Source organism: Temnothorax longispinosus, chromosome 1, assembly GCF_030848805.1.
Source record: "Temnothorax longispinosus isolate EJ_2023e chromosome 1, Tlon_JGU_v1, whole genome shotgun sequence".
Taxonomy (NCBI): Eukaryota; Metazoa; Arthropoda; class Insecta; order Hymenoptera; family Formicidae; genus Temnothorax; species Temnothorax longispinosus.
Window position 1 is genome coordinate 16,022,814 of NC_092358.1, and position 21,963 is coordinate 16,044,776.

General features: G+C 42.9%; 3 protein-coding genes across 3 annotated transcripts; 1 reads left to right on the plus strand and 2 right to left on the minus strand.

The window, feature by feature from the left end:
• Positions 1-2,932: 2,932 nt before the first annotated feature.
• LOC139811535 (uncharacterized) lies at positions 2,933-4,345 on the minus strand. The gene has a single exon (XM_071775797.1). The coding sequence runs from the start codon at positions 4,329-4,331 to the stop codon at positions 2,940-2,942; it is 1,392 nt and encodes a 463-aa protein (XP_071631898.1). The 5' UTR covers positions 4,332-4,345; the 3' UTR covers positions 2,933-2,939.
• Positions 4,346-4,351: 6 nt separating this feature from the next.
• On the minus strand, positions 4,352-8,209 carry LOC139810263 (uncharacterized; the record flags this gene model as incomplete). The annotated part of the gene is made up of 2 exons (XM_071773711.1): positions 5,597-8,209; positions 4,352-5,510 (listed from the first exon to the last, which is right to left on the minus strand). Coding segments are annotated over exons 1-2 (2,319 nt in total), but the record flags the coding sequence as incomplete, so codon positions are not given.
• A 9,381-nt stretch (positions 8,210-17,590) lies between these two features.
• Positions 17,591-18,539, plus strand: LOC139825138 (uncharacterized). The gene has a single exon (XM_071797653.1). The coding sequence runs from the start codon at positions 17,591-17,593 to the stop codon at positions 18,227-18,229; it is 639 nt and encodes a 212-aa protein (XP_071653754.1). The 3' UTR covers positions 18,230-18,539.
• Positions 18,540-21,963: the final 3,424 nt, after the last annotated feature.

The window sequence follows — 21,963 nt, forward strand, 5'->3', positions numbered from 1 at the left end:
GAGAAGGACATTGAGTTGGACACGCACTTTAAACCTCTCATCGGGCCGTTGAAAAAGATCGTTGACAACTCGAGCTTGATCGCGGTGAAAAAAGAGGAGCCGACGGAGAGCGACGCTGACGCGAAAATCGAACCGCTATCCGTTCAACAGCGCGGGCAGGAGGAGGAGGAGGATGCTACACCGAAGAGAAAGAAGAAACGATTAGACTCCTGGTCGGATCTTTCATTGACACCGCGTAAATCTAATCAATCGACACCGATACTACCGATAACCTCTACACCGATAACCTCTACACCGACGCAAACCGTGCAACGTACAAGTCCCGAATTTCTTGAAATCGCGAATGTTTTTGAAACCACGGACGACTCGATCAGGAAAACCATTCATAAACGGTTGAAAACGTCGGAGGGTCGACAATGGTTTATAGAATCGTTGGAAGATCACTTGGGTCCAATGAGCCGAATTTACATCGCAGAGGTTTTGGGCGCCTATCCAACGATGGACATAGCATACGGCGTTTATCTCGGCAAAAATGACTTGATGCTCGGTAATAAACGTTTTGACGTGGACAAAGAGGATAACATTTATATCGACGGCGTACGATACGCCGGCACACCGGGTATTTACGAGTTGATCTTCAAGAGAGTACCCGATTACGATATCTACACGGAAGACGATATGCAAAAGTACAAGAGCATACTGTTGGCAACGAGTGCTCATAAATTCCAACACGATCCTAACATGCGACTAAAGGGCAACGGGGGATACAAGTATACACAGGTAATCGCACCGTTGATGTCGACCGGATCCAAGAAGAAAAAATCCGGAAAGGGGTTATCCATGCCTCGCGCGATGACGCTAACCGACAATAAGATTGACTACGTGCATTGGGACGACCCCAACGAGCTGGTGGATCGTCTGCGATTGCTCGACGCTTCGCGCCACGCCGGCAACAATGCCCACGACAACGAGATCATGTCGATCATCGAGGAACTTCGCGAAGCCGGGCTTATTATAAATTAAACCATGCGACGACGATCCGTTCAATCAGCGTCGAAATGCCGATCAACAAATTTGGATTGTTCGAACACAGCGGAGACGCGACGAATGCCATTTCGTACCATCGGTGGAGCGGATTAATGAGAAATTTCGTGCGCAATAACGCTCTGTGCCGCGCTGCCGCGGACTTTGACGCAAAGTCGCGCAAGATTTGTCGCGTAGCGCAACCTGAGACTGACGGTGACGCGGTTAACAAACTGTACGTTGATCAATTCTTTAAAATATTGAGCAATCAACGAAAAGAATCAGACGAGAAGCTGACTGCGTTCGAGAAGGATCTGCAAGCGTTACGGACTGCGATAAACAAGCTTCGACGTGCGAATATCGTTGAATCAGACGCGACAACCAACAACAACAATGGACAAACGGTACAGCAGAAACGATTATCGAAAGGCGACGAGTGAAGAGAAGCAACGGTTGATTAACGACGGTGAAGAACAGCAACGAACGATTCGAGAACGGTTGTCGGACGGCTGTTCAACGGTTCGAGAACGGTTGTCGGACGGTTGTCGAACGGTTCAAAAACAGCTTAAAAACGATTACGAGCGATTTAGAAACAGCTGCGAACTACGCGGAGACAGGAAAGGCTACAAACGGCTAGAGAACGCCGACGACGACGACGAATGGAATTAAACGGCTGACAAACGGCTAACGAGAAGTTATAAACGACAACAAAAAAACATGACATCGCTAAAATCCGACGGACGTAAAAATATCGAGAAGCAACGACTCGTCGAAGAACTGCACGCTCCGGCGAGAAGAAATTTTCCCCGAAGACACGTCATAGTGCGGGGGTACGATGACCTGTGGCAGGCTGACATCGTCGAAATGCGTCCGTACTCACGTTTCAACGGAGGCTACCACTACATACTTACCGTCATCGATGTGTTGAGCAAGTACGCGTGGGCTGCGCCACTCAAGGGTAAAGGCGGAAGCGAAACAGCTAACGCTGTCGCAGAGATCATTCGACACAGCGGGAGGTGCCCTAGTAACCTACAAACCGATATGGGGAAGGAATTTTACAACGCCGACGTGCAACGTCTCGTGAAGAAACATGGCATCAATCATTATTCCACATATTCGGTATTGAAGGCATCGGTCGTCGAACGATTCAATCGCACGCTCAAGAACGACATGTGGAAGATGTTTACGCTCAATGGAAATTACAAGTGGGTCGACGCCTTGCCGCGACTCGTATCGGATTACAACGCGCGCAAGCATCGAACCATCGGCATGCGACCCGTCGACGTTACCCCCGCGATCGCCGAAAAACTCTTGGCTACCGTATACAGCGCGATAAAAATCGCGGGTCCGGCAAAATTCAAAGCGGGCGACTCGGTACGCGTCAGCAAATACAAGACGATTTTCGAGAAGGGTTACACGCCGAATTGGACCACCGAGGTGTTTAAGATCGTTAAAGTGCAGCGTACCAATCCCGTAACCTATCTACTCGAGGACTATCGTGGAAAATCCGTCTCTGGAGGGTTCTACGAACACGAGTTGCATCGCGCGACTTATCCGGACGTGTATCTCGTGGAGAAAGTACTGCGCAGGAGGGGCGACGAGGTTTACGTTAAATGGCTGGGATTTGATGGATCGCACAACTCATGGATATCCAAGGATAATGTTATTTAATTTTGTGCAAACTTTTTTTTATTCATAACATAAAAATATGCAATATGTAATACATGTAAATGTTTGAAATACACATATGTGTGCAATATATTTATTTATTAATTAATATTCTTTCCAATACTGTAATATAATACTCTCACAATACGTTACTACATATAATATAATTCATACGTTATACTATACTATACATACGTTATACTATACATACGTTATACAATACATACGTTATACATTTTATACACACGTTACAAAGGTATTTGATAATGTCCCCACGGTAACGTATCGGTCGAATTAGGTATAATGTATCGCTTGTCGTCGTACGGACTCAGAGCGATTTTTGTTTCGGACACGGTGTACACCTCGTGTTTTTCGGACCTTATGCAAGCCTGCCGTCGCATCATTTCAATTTCGTCTCGCAGACATCTCGTGTAATCGTCGAACGTTATCGACCTGGCTACGACGTTGCTCTTAACACCTTTCGCTTTTTTACAGTCTTTCTTACCGTCCACTCGCAAGGCATACATCTTCGCCCTGAGTCCGACGAATTCGGTCATAATCGCACCGTTGTTTTCATCTTTCATCAAGCCCGGAATTTTTTTATTGGCGAGTGGGATACCGTACGCGTTGTTGATCGCGTAATCGCTCGTGTCGAATTTAGCGATATCGCGTTTCATGTTCATGTACACATCCTCGCATTCTACGTGATATATCAGACTGTCCGTATCGGTGTACATAATTCTACACTTGTCGCGATACAGGGGAGACATGTACTCGTGATGAAATTCGTACAAACAGACTTTCGATATGTCGAGAATGCACATGCCGACGTAAATAGGTTTGTCAAATTTAACCTCGAGTTTTCGCAGTTCAACGGCTATCAGATTTTCCGAAAAAACGCTCCTGCTGTGAAAATTTGGTTTCGAGATCAGTGCCTCCGCGCCGTATCTACCTTTCCACTTTGATAATAATTTTACATCAACGTGATTTCGAACGTTCTCCATCGTTTTCCCGAAAACCGCGTTGTTCATCAATTTATACAGATTTTTCTCAAAATCGTTTTTGGCCTGTGTTCTAAATTTTGTATTAAGTTCGATGTAATTGCGGAGCCATGGAGATTGAGCGAATTGTAATACGCGATGAATTTTTGTGATGCGAAGACCGTGGCGCGTGCATTGCTGTAGGTTGCCGTAGTGTATGACATAACGCTTCTTATCGTACAGCGTGGCGAGAAGTTTGTCCTGCCGTTTGCCGGGTGGTTTATCGCGCGTCGGACAGAACGGTAAGTCGGCGTGCGCGTCGTGTTTATTCTGCGGATACTCTAGATCGACTTCGAGAATGTAACCCGTGGGCGAATCCAAAGCGATCGCGCTAAACTCGAAATTCGAGACGTCTTCGACCCATCGAAAATCTGCATATGGCAATGGTTGGCACATTGCCCAACCGTACAAGTTGTTTACGTCGAAATACATCAGGTACGACGATGGTTTCGATGTATCATAAGATTGCATGTACCTGTTATTGGCCACCGCGTATCTGTTTGAACATTGACTCAAACCGCCGCGAATACCGCGTTCGATGAACATGACCATGTCAATGTCCGTGAGCAGTTCGAAATTGATACCCGTATGCTTCAACATAGCGTCCCACGTAAACCCCGGTAAGTGTAATAATACGCCGGATCGAGTCCATAACTCGCGACGCAGCTATCGCGAAAATTTTCAAAGATATCGGCCAACAGCAAGACATCGATCTTTAGATACAGATCGCTGTAGTCACCGAGCGTTCGAATGGAGAACCGCTGCCAGACGTTGACGGCGTGCGCGTAATCGCTCTCGGATACGGTGTCGCCTGTCAATGAACTGTAAAACGAGTCGCGCGATGGTAAACACGTATCCTCCAACTTTTCGACGCAGTCAATGTACTCGTACGGAAAGACACCTTTTCGCGTCAATAATTCGAAATCTTGGTCGGATAACGCGGAAAATTTTGAACGTATAATTTTTAACTTATCCTTATCGAGGAAGGATGCTAATTTTTCGAGACTCGTGCTAAGAAATTTGTACGAGTCGATGAATCTTAATTTGATGCAATTTTGGCTGTATTTATCTTCAGTGCTTTTAACGTTCTTCGTAAACGAAATGTATTTTTCCTTCGTGATTGGGAGTAACTCTACATGTCCTTCGTACGCGGTGGCAATTTCTTTTATAATAAAATGAGAATCATAACCCGATAAATTATGAAATACTATGGGAATGAAGTGAGAATTTTTATAATTTAAGTTACAATTAGAATGCGCGGGACCTCGATAATTGCCGGTCAAGTGACAGTGATCGCGTACTCGCACGTCGTCTGGCTCGAACGGTTTTTCGCACACGTGACAGTGCGTTGCGCTGTTAAACTTTTTCCACTCGTCTCGCGTGAAATCCACCATGGGTATATTATCGGACAAGATGTTCTTTACGTCGTGTGCTAAACGTCTTAGTTCCTCGGCGAACCACGCGACGCAATCCTTATCGCGACGAAATCGATACGCGGATAACGAGTCGTCGTACGAGCACCGCACGTAATATCCTATACTAAATACTCGATGATGTTGAGACTTGAACGTGGACGTTGTCGGATCCGCATCCGTCTTCTCGAGGGTACATTCCAGGTCAGCGTACACGACATATGGAAGTCGTTCCTTCCTGCTGTGATTCTTGAAACTCAGCCACTTGTCGTCCTCGCTCGGTAGTCGGATGGCACAGTTGTTTATCTCTCGGCAGTCTACACCGTGGGCTTCCAATTTCTCGCTCGAATGAAAATAATGTAAACATCTGCAAAAAGAAAAACACAATTTTGTAAATTTTTATATAACAATACAATATTTTATAATTTTATTAAAAGGAGTATAGGTACTCACCGATCGCAAAAGTATTTCCGACCACGATGCATGCTCAATTGTGAGCTCACAAGGCGGGATAGGTTCTTGATCCATGCAAAATGTCCCACGTCGTCTCGCGGGTCCTGCACGTACAGCAGATTTACGTGCTTTTCTCTCCTCAGGTCGGTGAGCCGTATCGGGAGAACGGTCGGCGTTTCCTCTCCCTCGATGGTATACACATTGATGGATATATTGTTGTGTTTTTCAAAATTTTTAATTTGTTTCAAAGTCATTGGAAACTTAATGTCTTGTAAATTTAATATATTTTTGTAATCAGGGTACGAGGATTCCCGATATGTATGATCCTTGACAGGATACAGCGCGGCGACCACTGACCACGCGAAGCACGCATTGTCCATAGAATGCACGTTGATCACAGCTTTTTTCAATTTAATTTTTTCCGGTAAATTGATGTAACATCCCGCGCGCAAAGGATTGTACTTGTTCACGTTCACTGTCAAATTGAGTATACGCGACAACGCCCATCCGCTATCGCGTTCCTGGAAATCCTCGAGTTTCGCTAATGTGGGCTCGATAACGTGTAGCTTGTACCACTCGCGCAGATCGGACCGTTCGGACGAACGAAAGAGTTCAAAGTTACTCGTGCTGAAACTTTTATTGCCACGTTTGTCACCCGTCACAAACTCGCCGTTGAACACGGTGTTTATCTTTACACTTGCGTGTGTTTGCATAACGTTTTGCACACGATCGAGCACGATGACTTCGGCATCTTCAAGAAATTTTCGCGGTTCGATGTAATTGATATTTATCACTGCACCGGTCAATACACGCCATTCGAACGCGGCATCAATCTCTCGCCACACGAGTCTTTCCGCGTTTTCGTTACCGCTACTACTACTACTGCCCGCCGCGTGCTCACCACCACCACCGATATGTACGAACCGTCTCTGTAATAGAGTCTTCGCACCATCGAGTCGCGCGATTCTTGCCACTAAAGATGATCTGTTTCCGACAGTCTGAGAGCCGTCTGAGAGCCGCGGACGTTTGGAACGACAGTCTTCTTCGAGCTGCTCAATAAACTTCTCGCATCGCTGTTCCCATGCAAGATATTCGCCCAAGGTAGCGATTTGGTTGGATCCTTCCACCAAGTCGCGTTCCGTTTTATCGAGATGTTCCATGTTTTTGTTTTTTAATATTGTCTTTTTTAAACAACGTCACATTCTTCGATGGAGCACTTGCACGTGATTCGATCGCACGCTGAACAATATCGTTTGCCACTTTGAATGCGATAGTGGTCAGACATAAAATAATGAGGCAAGAAGTAAGGGACATTATGCTCCCAATTATTATCATCATCACAGTCACGTTCAAAGGTTTTTTGAAGCATCAATAGATGGGGATGATTAGGATTATCGAGATAAGGGCTTACCCTTGGGTACATATACAAACGTATCGAATTGTTCATCACCACCAATTCGACGTATTTCCCAATACCTGTGTGAATCTTAATATATGTTGCTTCACAATCATCGAGCTGTTCACAAAATTTAGACGCCCAATAGCGATAGTCAACAATAGGCACAACGTCAGTACAGCGAGCTACACGTGATTCTTCCTCGCTAACGCACTCGTCCCGCAGCCGTCGATATACTTTTTTTCTCACGATAGAACCCCAGTCATATGGAGAAGAGGTATCGATAACGACTCTTTGTCTAGCGAAGCGTTGACCGGTTCCGCGTATATTGAGTTCGCGATCGCGAAGAAACTGTACCGGCGATATTCGTCGCACATCCCTCAATTTCACTCCTTGATCTTCTTCACGCAAACCATTGATGATATCTGTTGTAATACATTCCATTTGTATATCATCGTCAGATTTTGGAGGCTCCACAGATTCCTCTTCTAACTCGCGATCCATATCTGAATTATTGTCATCTCGCTATACTTTTTTCCAATCGATGTACCGACGCGTAGACTTTCAAATCACAGACTGCGATTTTGACTTGCTTCATTCTTTCTTATATACTTTTTCTATTGCCTTTTCCTCTCGTTCCAACTAGAGCATCGCGTATCGTTTTTTCTGTTTTAGTGCATGGCGTGCATACGCTGCAGAGAAACAATATCACCCATAGAAATTGAGTCGCGTTGCTGTCTAGTGTTTATAAAATCTAGCAGCCTGTCATCGGCGCTCGTCTTTGTAACCCGCGACGGTTAAGTCATAAAATTTTTGGTCGAGTACGTACGTCGCGCGACCATCGATGCTCGCATCCGCAGTGCGAGATGATATTCGTTTATAAATTCTGTCATCGACGTTCGTCGATACCCATAGAAATTGAGCCGCGTTGCCGCGCTTATGCCGTCTAGTGTTTATAAAATCTAGCAGCCTGTCATCGGCGCTCGCCTTTGTAACGCGCGACGCCATAGCCGAATGGCGCCGCGAAACACCGATAAGCGGCAATTCCTACGAAGAAAAGTGAAAAGGACCGCGGTGTCACGCTAGTCGCAGGTCGTAAATTATAGCAGCCTGCCATAGGCGCTCGCTCGCATTTGATAAGTGTGAAATGATATCTGTTTATAAATACTATCGGCCGAACATCGACGCGAGGCTGCATTTGTTTATCGAACATGTCCCGACGCGCTCGCCTAATCCACCCCCCCCCCCCCCCCCCCCCCTATGCTAGAAACGCAGATCACCCACCCCCCCCCCCCCTCGCACCATATGGTGGGAACGCAGACACCCCCCCCCCCGCCACACCTCCTCGGAAGACGGCGGCACTAGAGTCCCCCCCCCCCGCCCGGCAGACCCCGCGGCCGCGAGTCCTTCCCCCCGCCCCTCACCCCCCCTGAGATCCCCGGCCTAGAAGTCTCATATATATCCTACTATTTAGCCTAAAGAAATATTGATGTCCGCTGCTCCCTTGGTCGCTGCTGCCCCTCGGATGTCCTCGGCTCCACGGCTCGGCGAACGGTTGCAAGGTCAATCGCCCGGCGACTTGGTGAAGCCCGGAATGCCACCTAAGGTGTATTCTTTCCGGCTTTGGCAATAGCCGGAACTCTTGCGCTGACAGCTCAGTGTCGCAATGAGGCCAACTCGGCTTCCGCATTACAACAAAACGTATGTTGCATTGTACACAGTTTTTTTGCGCACAGTTCAATTGCTCACAGTTCAATTACGCACAGTTCTTTTGCGCACAGTACATTTGTGCACAGTACATTTGCGCACAGTTTATTTGCGCACAGTTCATTTGCACACAGTTTGATCAAGCGCATTTAAAAATTACCATACACACACACACACACACACACGGGGGGGAGTGCAAGGATGGCCTTCGGCCCCCCCCTCCGCACCCACATGCCACATTCGCCGGTAGGCAGGGTGGACCTCCTTTACAACTTAGCATGTACGCTTGATCGAACTGTGTGCAAACAAACTGTGCGCAAAAAACTGTGCGCAAATATACTGTGCGCAAAAAAAACTGTGCACAATTAAACTGTGTGCAATTGAACTGTGCGCAAAAGAACTGTGCGCAATTAAACTGCCCTTATAAACATTTTTCACCGTTTTTGGACCATTTTCGAACCCCGAGAACGGTCAGTTTAAGTAGTAAAAACGTGCATTTGGTTCAATGAGTACGACTCGTTTTTGGGGCGCAAAGAGGCAATTTTGCTTAAAAACAAGTGGTTAAAGCGGATTGCGTACGAGTATATCCGAGTAGTAATAACGTATTCTTATGAGTATTTTTGAGTGGTAAATACGTGCTGTGTGCGACATCGGTCCAACGCTACGTGCCAGTATCGAGCCAGTATCGAGCCGACACTGAATTCCGATATTCACCCGACATAAAAAGAAATTATTTATTTTGAAATTTTATTACTATTTTTTAACTAAATTTGTTTCTTAAGATGCAGTCAATGATAATAAATATTTTCTCGTATTTAAAAACACATAAAAACACACTTACCTTAGTGGGATTCGAACTCGGGACCTCGGGACCTCTGGATTGTAAGCTTTTTTTTTTAAATCTGTTTATTTGCACACCATATAAACTGTCGGGATTACATATATTTCCAATAAACAAGAAAATTCTTATGAACTAGGGTACAATCAGTCTGGCCCAGCTTGGGCTCTCGCAATCGAATACATATTAGTTTTTGGTAATAGAAAATGAACGATATCATATTGTGTTACACTTAAGTCTAGTGTCAATTTAAAAGTTTGCTAGAAAAAGGTGATTAAAAAACTAGCTATTTTATTTTAGATTTTGTGGGTTATGTACAAAAATAAACTAATAAAACAAAACAAAAATTAGAGACTCTATACTCTGAAACAAATCAATGAAATGCTTACTCGCTACTTATCGGTTACTACTTCTAGGATCGCCACCAATACTTTTTTCTATTCTTAACCAGGTACATGTCGGAGGTATCTTTATCAGGTAAGTCTATATTGTATCTTAGGAGAGACTTATTATCTATACTGCTTAAATTACTCGGATAATTAAATAATTTTTTGTTTTTTTTTGTTTAGGTATATGATAAATGATAGGCACCATCATTTTATCTTGAACGTAACCGTGCTTGTCAAGATACGGGAAGGCCTCAGGAGGGACAAATCCTGAATTTAATGATCTTTTGATATAACTATCATCCGGGAAGGGCATTGGAAAGATTAAGCTGTTTTCTTTGATTAAAGCCGCATTCGCAAAGTAATTTCTCGTAAGCTTAATTACGAAATTATCAAATCTTGATATATTTGCTAGATTATAAATAATTTTATTTTTTATGTATTTTTTGTAATTGGACTCCTGAGACCTGTATTTTCCAAAGCATGCTTTTAACACTTTCGTTCGAAGACTCTTATTTGCTCCATTTGGGAGGCACTAATGTTGTACCAAATCTGGAAGCCGTACGCGATAATTGGCCTTATGAGCGCTTGGTAGCAAATCACTTTAACCCTGCTGTTAAGGATATTCGAGTAAAAGAGCTGACCCAAACTTATAAAAGTTTGTTTTGCCTTTTTAAGTTGCGACTCGACATGTTTATCAAAGAAAAATCTATCATCTATGTGTATGCCAAGATATTTTACTATTTTCTTATTTTCTTTCTTGTGCAATCGTTATATTCTCAGCTTTAGGATCTTTTAAACAGAATTTATTGTTGCGAAATAGAGTACTTTGCCCTTGTGATCGCTGGTCTAAACAGGATAGTTTCGCATTTGTCTGTGTTAACTTTGAGTTTCCATGTATGGTAGAAATCGAAGATTTTATCAATTGCTTTTTGTAGGATCTCTTTGATAAAATCAGGTTTCCTATTCGCAAAGTATATGATCAGATTGTCTGCGTATGCTAATAAGCTACAAAGAGTGTTTTGCTCTTCAAACAATTTGAGGAGATCTGCGGTGTATATATTAAAAAGAGCAGGTGAGTTGATTGTACCCTGTTGAAGGCCATTCAGTAAAATGTGTTTTATGGAGGCCACTGCATTAAAATTAAATGAAGTCGTTCGGATCTGTCTTTAATCATATTTCATATTAGCTTAATTAATCTTAGTGGGAAGTTATTCTTTTTCAACTTAAAAATTAGGTCTTCCTGCCACACTGTATCGAATGCCTTCTCGAGATCCACCAAGCAAGCGCCTATACAGTCGTCATTATTTGAGGCCTAGTTAATGTTGGATGCTAATTTATTGATCGCGTGTATTGTGGAATGTTTTGCGCGAAAGCCAAACTGATTCTCTGAAAACACCTCATGTTTTTTACAAAACATTGTAATAGTGTCGTAATCACCATTTCGTACACCTTGCCTATATTTGGTAACAAACTAATGGGTCTATAGCTCGAAGGTAGTGATTTGTCTTTACCTTTTTTAAGTAAAGGAATCACTTTGGCTTCTTTCCATTTCAACGGAAAGTAAGAGTAATTAAGCATATTGTTAAAAAGTATAGCATAGAAGTATATAATTTTCGCAGGTAAGTGTTTGCTCGGAAGTGGGGGGGGGTATTTATCGCTCCCCGGATTCGCGATTGGCCTGTACGCGGGTGGTTCAAAGGACCAGAGGGGCAATCCCCTCACGATTTCGATAAATGCGAGTTAGGCGAATAATGCGATTTAATCATGCGAAGCGACTCACCGTATTGCAGCCCGGTGCCCTCTTGGGATGCTCGATCGGTTGATCTGGTCCGTCCTCTCGGCTGACGACAGCCTCCGTGCTAGCGGGAGGAGTGCAGGCAGGCAAGGTAGCGCAAGCAAGCAGTCAAACAGGCAAGAGTATCACAAACAACAGTCAAGACGGGCAAGCAGGCACACGACGTTCTCGCGCCGAGTACTCGTTGGTGAAAAATGGCTCGGTGTTGTCGTGTCGGCGATTCTTACCGGAGTAATCGCTCCGGCGCTCTCTCTCCGGCTCGCGCTCCTGGAAGTACAGCGCGAGCAAGTATTATTGTCCCAATAATTGGGCCTGCCACCCGCAAGCGGGCAGCACGAGTTGGGTGAGTCGCGCAAAAATTGGCAATCCGGTCGCGGCCCGCCAACGTTTCGCGCGAGTCTACTGATGCGAAGTAGCCGTTACCGACGCGACGGTAACGGTTCAAAGACGATACGCGAATAATATAATACAAACCGCCAGGCAATATGCAACGCAACTTATAAACTAACGCATGCGACTTATCTACAATCAAGGTGTATGTACTATTTACATGTGAGCTCCAACCAGTGTTTAAGAGCTATATTTGGAATGTTATCCACACCCGAAGACTTCTTGTTGTTCAGATTTCTAAACTTTTTAGTTAACAATATTTTATCAGTAAAATAGAATGGGGTAATGTGTTCTTCTTTAGGTAAATCAGCCGGATTTTTTTTGCTAAAGGTACATATCGAGTTATTGTCAATTATATCCAATTCCATTTCTTTTTAATATCATCCGTTACTTTTTTAATGATTTCGTTAAGACGCGGTTTGCCCATATCATTATTTTGGTTGTTAATCGTGGCGAAATGGGAACCGAGTACGTCTAACTTCTGTACTGGTTCGTGGATTATAAAGTTATTTTTTCAGTCCTTCATCAGTGTGTTCGTATCTATATTAATTTGTTCTAATTTTTTTTTATTTTCAGGCACTTTTAAAGGCGGGATATCTAGCTGGTTCTTGTTGCGGAATATTTTGTTAATTTCCGGGAAGAACTTTTTAGAATTTTTATACGTTATATTACTAACCCTTTCCTCCCAATAGTTCATGGAGCTGGTAACCTCCTTTCCCATTTCATCTTTTAACTTCTTCATGAGTCTTTTGAGGCTTCTAATTTCATCGTCTGGAGATATAAATTTCCTTTCCCATCTATGTATTTGTGTTAAAATGTAACTTTTAGCCTTCTTTAAGTTACTGATTCTAGAGTTCATACATTTATCTACTGAGTTTGTATTTTTTATCTTCGGAATTGATTTCTCAATTGCAGATAAAATATTAACTTCGATAATATCTGTGAATGAATCTATTTCTCCTAAGCTTAAGTTTCTGTCATTAGGTATATCAATATCCGAACGAGTGAGAATGTCTTGAAACTTTTCCAGTCTGCTTTGTTATAATTCAAGTTGATCGCGGGATTCGAATTGTGTAATAAGATTTTATTATTATCTATAGCGAATTTAAATGAAATTGCCTTATGATCGCTGTCAAAAGGAAGGGTGTATAAATTACCGGCTGGGTCTGTAAACAGTTGCAGTCTAGAATCAGCCAACACTAGATCTATAAATGATTCTCCTCTAGGGTAAGAAGGGAAATCTGGCCTATATAGTTTCAATTTGTAGCAAATATCAAAATCATCTAACCAGTTCTTAATAAACGTTACCCCTCTTTCGTTGTTATCTGAGTTACCCCAGTCAGTATATGCTTTGCGTTGTAATCGCCTGCAATTATAAAGTAATTTGAAAGGTTACTTAATTCTAGTTGAGTACAAAGGTGATTAAGACCTTCTATGAATTCGCTTTGGTTACCTTTTTTTGCGTAAACTGAAACTATAATTAATTTTTTATTATTTTTTAATTTAATCGAAATTGCTGTGTATTCAAGCGTCTCGTTGACAAAACTGTAAATATGAGAGTACTCTATGTTTTTCTTAATTATTATTGCTGTACCGCCTCCTCTATTACCCCTTTCTCTGTCTGTTCTAATAATGTTATAATTTTTAAAATAAAGCGTATGTTTTTTGTTTAGTTTAGTTTCGTTAATGAGTATAGTATGTCTGGGTTTTTATTCTTAATCAGTTCTAATAATAGAATTCTTTTATATAATTACTAATTATAGAATTTACGTTTAACACTATAATTTTATATTTATTAATAGTATGAACGAGCTGATCCATAAAGTTAGTTTCTAATATTAAGTAATTTCTCAATTAGATTAGCTAATGAATCTAATCTACTATTGTTGGGAATATGTACGCTCCTGACCTTAGTTTTATGATTGGTCGACGCGGTCGCCTATCGGCAACACTGTAGAACTAGAGAAGAGACGCGCGCGCTTCTTGTTAAGAACAGTCGCCATTTGCCGTTACTGCGTAACCGATCACCTTAGTTATAACGTAACAACCGTTCTGATATCACTGCATAACCACATTCTGCTACAGGTTATGGGCCCAGTCCTGCGTCCGAAAAAGTAGTATTCGGTTCGCGCGTGTTTCTCAAGGTTCGAGGATAGCGAGTTGCGTGTGTCTGCATCGCGAAATAATATTTTCGCCCTGTGTCGCGTATTACCCGAAAAATGGAGACTGGTGTTGCCCAAATTCAACGGTGAAGATTTCGCGGTATGGCGTTTCCAAATCGAATCGTACCTAGCGGTACACGATCTTCTGGAAGTCGTCGATGGAACAGCGAAACGTCCGTTGGAAGCGGCGAGACAATCAGAATGGGATAAGCTCGATCGGAAGGCCCGATTGATTATCGGAAATGCCCTTGAGACGAATGTCGTGCGTCAGATTATGAATCTGAAAACGTCGAATGAAATGTGGACTCGGCTTTCATCACTATATGAATTGCGAGACAAGACGACTGTTCATTTGCTACTACAACGATTCTTCGATTACCGAATGGAAGAAGGAATGACCATTGGTCAGCACGTTTCAAAAATCGAAGAAATGGCTAGAAAACTGGAAGATCTTGGCCAAAAACAAGATGAGGTTGCCATCGTTACAAAAACGTTACACAGTCTCCCGCCAAATTATCGACATGTTATCTCGGCCTGGGATTCTATGCCAACCGATCAGCAAACAATGGCAAATCTGTTACCGCGTCTACTCAAAGAAGAGGCTCTGGAAGCATCGATGTCTGGAATGTCACTCGAAGATAAAACGCCTGCGGCTCTACTTCACAGGAAGAATTGTGATAAAAAGGTCAAGCCAAAGAAAGATGACGCAAGACAAAAGGTAACGCAAAAACCGAAAAAGTTTAATGGCGCGTGTTTTCGCTGCGGTAAAACAGGTCACCGCAAGTCCGAATGCCAGAAATCGGAAACGGCAGCTGAAGAGGCCTCTGCAATAACTGACAAAAATGAGTTACTGATGGCAAAGTCAGATGGCGTCGTTGACAGCGTTACGGATGCATGGTTTGCCGACACGGGGGCATTGCATCACATGTCACCGCGACGCGAATTATTTCGGAACTTCGTCGAAATCAGTGATAATTCAGTAGCGATCACGGTAGGCAATAAAGAAGTCGTTTACGCGAAAGGTCGTGGTATGATCGATGCAGATTTCGATCTCGAAGGTTACACGAAACGACAAACTCTCGCGGATGTTTTGTACGTACCGGACTTAGGTAAAAATCTTTTCGGTATCGGTTCATCGACAGATCGTGGTGCAATTGCAACGTTTGGTAAATACAACATGAAGCTATAACGAAGAACGGCCGTGTCATCGTAAAAGGTTATCGACCGGGTAGCGGTTTGTATCGTATCAGCATGAAGGCGATTCCGCATCTTGAAGCAAACATCGCAAGTCGTGTAGCACCTATCAACGTATGGCACGAGAGGTTTGGACATACAAATTTCCGAACAGTGCGTGAATTAATACGTGGTGACGCAGTTACAGGAATTGAGGTTATTGCCGATCATGAGACGCAACACGAAGGAGACCAGCAGATATGTGAGGGTTGCATACTCGGAAAAATGGCTCGTAAGTCTTTTAGAGTTACAACAAATCGAGCAAAAACACCAGGCGAGTTACTTCATTACGATATCTGTGGTCCAATGTCAGTAGATGCACTAGACAATTCAAAGTTAATGGCTCTCTTTGTAGATGATTGCAGCGGAATAGTAATAGTATTTCCAATACGTAACAAATCAGAAATCGTCCAAAAAGTAGAAGAGGTGATCGCGCTAACGGTATCCAGCGGATACAAAGTACGTCGACTGCGGTGATAATGTAAAGGAATTTATATCGGAGGCAATGCAGAACGTATGTCGTCGAAACAACATTGTTCACGAACATTCTACTCCATACTGTCCGGAGCAGAACGGTCGCGTGGAGCGACAGAATCGTACGATTATGGAAATGGCACGAAGCATGTTGGCAGCAGCGAATCTACCAAGAAGCTTTGTGGGGTGAAGCAGTGCGTACGGCAGCGCATATTCGCAATCGCGTTCCACTTGCTCGATTAAACGGAAAGACCCCGTTCGAAGTTTGGACCGGTAATAAACCTGACGTTTCGCATCTACGCATCTTTGGAAGTCGTGCATACATGCACATAGATGAAACTCAACGGAAGAAGCTCGACAACAAGAGTAAAGAAATGGTGCTTGTCGGATACATGCTTGGACAAAAAGCATATCGTCTGTGGGAGCGCGGTACAAAACGTGTGATCATTTCAAGAGACGTAATCGTTGCCGAGTCACCACCAAAACAAATTGTTGGTTTACCGGAACCAATTGGAATCGAAGACATTAAATTGGAGGTTGAATCCGAGACGAGCAGCAATGAAGAAAGTAAAACTTCGCTTATCAAATCAGTGGGAGCTCGTGAAGATGTTCAAACGCGTCAGTCAATAAATGATTCGATTGCTAATCGAACAAGGAGCAAAACATCGATTTCCGCGATGATTGCTGAAGCGTTATTCATCGAGGGCACGCCTCAGACTGTAGAAGAAGCAAAGCAGTCACCTGATTCCAAACAGTGGGAGGCAGCTATGATAGAAGAATACGCATCGCTTATGAAAAACAATACATGGGAGCTGGTTGAACTTCCTGAAGATGGAAAGGCCATTCACAACAAGTGGATCTTCCGCGTGAAGATGAAGCCCGACGGTAAGAACGACCGGTACAAGGCACGGTTAGTCATCAAAGGATGCTCACAGAGGGCAGGAATCGATTATACGGACACTTTTGCTCCGGTTGCACGATTCGAGTCCGTTCGAATACTGTTATCTATCGCATCTGTGAAGAACTTTGTGATATGTCAATTCGACATCAAAACAGCATTCCTACATGGAGATCTTGAAGAAACGATTTTCATGGTTCAACCTGAAGGTTTTGATGATGGAAGCGGTCGCGTGTGTCGATTACTCAGGAGTCTCTACGGCCTGAAACAGGCACCACGACAATGGTATGAAAAATTAAATGACACACTGGAGATGTTTGGAATGAAACCAACGAATTATGACCCTTGTATTTACTCAAATTCGGATGGTTCATTATTACTTGCTTTATATGTTGATGACGGACTAGTAGTTGGACAGTCCGAGAGCAAAATAAATAAACTGCTCGCAATGCTAAAGCAGAAGTTCGAGACTACTGACTCGACAGCTGATTGCTATCTCGGAATCGAAATTCAACTTGATCCTAAAGCAAAGAAAATTCGAATTCATCAATCAACTTACACACGCAACGTGTTACGAAGATTCGAAATGGATGAATCAAACTCGGTGGCTACACCATCAGATACGAAGATTGTATTACGTCGGAACGAAGATGATGACGGAAACCCAATGGAAGCAGCAGATGTTCCTTATCGGCAGCTCATTGGATCGTTGATGTACCTTGCTGTTGGTACACGTCCGGACATCGCACTGGCTGTCAGCAATTTGTCGCAATTTCTTGATAATCCTTCAATGGACCACTGGAAAGCGGCCAAACGCGTGTTACGTTATTTACAAGGAACAATTAAACTTGGCATTGTATATGATGGAAAATGCGAACAACCGAACAAATTGATCGCATACTCAGATGCAGACTTAGCAACTTGTGTTGACACACGTAAGTCAATGAGTGGTGTCACATTGTTACTCAACAGTGGGCCTATAATCTGGTCGGCCCGCAAGCAAGGAGTTGTGGCCACCTCCACAACTGACGCAGAGTACATAGCAGCTCATGACGCAGCGAAGGAGATCGTGTGGACTCGAGGACTACTTGAAGAGATTGGAGCAGCTCAGGAGTCACCGACAACGCTAAATTGTGACAATGCAGCAGCTGAGAAGTTGATTAAAAATGCGGTGTTTCATCGACGCACGAAACACGTCGATATAAAATACCACTACATACGTCAAGTTTACGAAGAAGAGAAGCTTGAGATTCAGCACGTGGCAAGTCAAGACCAGCTCGCAGACATCTTTACAAAGCCGCTAACTCGAGAAAAGTTTGTGATCAACCGAAATAGACTTGGAATGGCATAGGGTCAATCGCGAGTGGGAGTGTTGGGAATATGTACGCTCCTGACCTTAGTTTTATGATTGGTCGACGCGGTCGCCTATCGGCAACACTGTAGAACTAGAGAAGAGACGCGCGCGCTTCTTGTTAAGAACAGTCGCCATTTGCCGTTACTGCGTAACCGATCACCTTAGTTATAACGTAACAACCGTTCTGATATCACTGCATAACCACATTCTGCTACAACTATTAATAAATTTAATTGCATTCTCGAGCTTGTCTAATCTTGGGTGAATCTGTGAAGTGATGAAATTGGAGTTAGTGCTATTATGTGCATTACTATCCATGTCGTTTATTTGCGCGTCCAAATGAATGCGATTGTTAATATCTCCGTCTGATTTACCTTTAACTGATTGTGAGTCGGCGAATGTTATGTTGGGCGAAACTAATATATTAATAGAATCAATTTTTCTTTCTTTAGTTTGCTTCAAGTTAGCTTGTTTAATAGTTATTCTATTTTTGAATTCTGTTAGTTTGGGACAACCTCTGTATGAAGCTGGATGACCAGTACTATTACAGTTTATACAATAAAGATCTTTAACGCTATTAAGAGAGGCTTTACATTCACCTGGATTGTGTTCCTCTTTACATTTAACGCACCCATATTGCAGATTGCAGTTGGTTGCTGCATGACCTATCCTTTGCATTTCTTGCATTGTATGGTATCTTTCCTCTTCAGCTTTTCCCAGGCGATTATCAGATGAAACAGAGTCCTTATCTTCTTCAATTGGCTGGTGTTACTCCCCGCCGCAATCTGAACTAAGAAGATTGGCAGTGTCCTACTTTCGTTGCTAGACCTCTTTGTCGTAAACCTAGCGACTTTCTGGAAGATGATTTCTTGGATCTCTTGTTGTAGCAGTCTGGATCGTGAGCCAACTGCCTTACGTGGTAGACTACTTCTTAATTTGATGTAAGTGTTATATATAATCTACATATGTCATAACCAGCGCAAATATATAATTTTTAAAAAATTATCTTAAGAAACGAATTCAGTTTAAAAAGAGTAATAAAATTTTGAATTGGACATATGATATAATATTTCTTAATGTTGGGTGAATGTCAGAAACCAGTGCCGGGTTATTACGAAATTTTGTGTTCGTAAATAAAAAAAAAAAAGATAAAGAATTTTACTTTATATACCCCAAGGGGCCTTAAAGGGCGTTTTGAAGGGACGTACCCAACCCTAACCTCCAATTCATCCACTACCTTACTGTTTCTTCTTTTGGACCAACGGTTTAACGTCTCTTCCGAAAGACGGAGCCCAGTTTTCTCCGCATCTTGCACGGAGGGGTTTTTTCGGAAAAAAACTTTTCCATGATTCATGGCTTTAGTGGACTCGAACCTGGTTCCTCAGATTACGAGTCTGGCACTCTACCACTAGACCACACCGCCGCCCTTGTGTTCGTAAATATATTTATAAAACATATATAAGGATATTAAAACATCCTTATCAATTCCTTACAAGGGCCTTATTAGATAAAAATAAGGAAACCTTTCTTATGGAATCCCTAATAAATAATGATCGGGACCTCATTAAGTTAAAATAAGGAAACCTTTTTTATGGCATCCCTAATAACTAATGATCGGGGCCTTATGTTATGTAAGGCCATCCCTAACAAATTTCTACACGGGATATTGCACTTATAGAAACGTTCAATGCAAATTTTTCGCGAATATTTGAATATTACATCGTACCACTTATCTATTAGTGAAAGATAAATAGTGTAAGTACTAAAACATTTAACCCTTACGGTACACTTTGAAAAGGTTTTTAAAAAAGAAACGTACTAACGCATTGTCACTCATCAACTGAAAAATGAGTATTGAAAACGGACAACCTACTTTGTCCTCATCCTTGAGTAAAAAAGGAACGTATTAACGTGTTGTCACTCATCGATTGAAAAACGAGTATTCAAAACGGACAATCTACTCAAAAATACTCATACGCATACTCGCGTATACTTATCATGTTTTTTCGCAGTAGACTGCGCGTGCTTGAGAGTGCAAGAAACGGACACAAAAATGATAAAACGGGCTAAAAACAATCTATATGAGGTGTAAAAGCGGTGAAATATTTTTGTAAGGGTGTGCGCAAAAGAACTGTGCGCAAAAGAACTGTGTACAATGTAACATACGTTTATTTATTTAAATAAGTTAATAATATGTGTTGTGTCCAAAAGCAACGGTGTCCAATTAAACTGTGCGCAAATGAAATGTGTCCAATTGAACGGTGCGCAACTTTATGTGTCTAATAGCACTGTGTGCAATTGCAACGTGCGCAATTGTACTATGCGTGAACTGAACCTTTCCGAAACACGGATTGGCGGGCTCGCGGGCTTGCAAAATACGGCGCGGGGATACGTCGACGGTTGGCGCGAGAGCGCGGATTTGGGCGCGGCGGTTTGTCGAGCGACGGAGACGGAATCGTGCGGCTATAAGACCCTTAGCCAGTATAGAGAGCGACTCTTTATACTGGGGCGCAACGGTTCGTCAGGTAGGAGGCTGTACCGGGTGGCCAAGACCCTTGGCGAGAGTAGAGAGTAACTCTCTACCCCGGTTCGCGGCGGTACAGCGTGCTGGAGAAGTCGGGCGGCTGAGATCCTCTTGAGTCTAGAGAGCGACTCCCTAGAGTGCAGCGCGGCGATAACAGAGGATAGCGGTCTGGATTGAGTCGACCATCAAGATACGTCACTTGACGGAGCCAGAGAGTGACTCTCTACCCTCTGATTGATTTGATTTAGCAGAATTTCGGGATCCGAGAGCAGCGGAGAATCGGTCAGATCGATTGCTGGCTCACGGCGAAATCTAATCTTCGTCAAAAAGACGCAAGTATATATACCGCTCGGCGCCGTTAGGTGGCGGCGGAGGTATCGGCGACGGTAATTGCGCGCATCGGGGTGGATCGGCGGCGCGCGGCACTGTGGCGCGGTCGGATATTCGGGTACCCCGACACCGCAATCGCGTTCGGCGGCTCTCGGCCGTTTTCGGCACCGCTCGGCGTTCCGAGTCGGTTGCTGCGGTAAGTCCTTTCGAGGACTTATCGGACGCGAAATGGAACGATTAAAAATGGGCACACCGTGCTTTTCCTCGCCCGACGGATGTTTGGCCGGGCGGCATCCGGCTGGTGTTCGCCGGGAACGATGCGTTTCGGGACGCATCGTTACAATAGAATGTATGAAATCAACAAGGGAAATGTTTAGGAGATATTGAGTACTGTTTACAAATACAAACTAGATATAATCATTTCGAGCACTTTCTATGAAGATCAGCTGTAAATTACTGGCGTACAAAAGTGATTATAACTCGGAAACAAGATCACATTTTTATTTTGTTTAACTTGACACTGAACTTTCCACTTACTAGAAAACACCTTGTATATAACTTAACAAGGTTTATAACTCGACAAGTATTTAATAAAAAAATATTACCTATACATAGTATTTTAAATTGCTCTCAAAGTAAGCTATAAGAAAATGTAATAAAAAATGTTTTTATTTTTAGAAATTTAAATTTTATTTTTTAAGACATTTTCAAATTTTCAAACATTGTTTATGATAGTTCTAACTTCCGCAAATTATGATTTATTGGTCTAATTTTTCTTAAAGGAATAAAGTATCATTGAAGAATGGTCGGTATAGTATTTGGTGATAGGTAATTGGTAAAAGAATTTATTTCTTATAATTTTTTTTTTAATTTTTCA

Coding starts and splice junctions, on each gene's coding strand:
- LOC139811535 (XM_071775797.1), bottom strand. CDS start 4,331: ATGTTGAAGCATACGGGTATCAATTTCGAACTGCTCACGGACATTGAC.
- LOC139825138 (XM_071797653.1), top strand. CDS start 17,591: ATGTACCTTGCTGTTGGTACACGTCCGGACATCGCACTGGCTGTCAGC.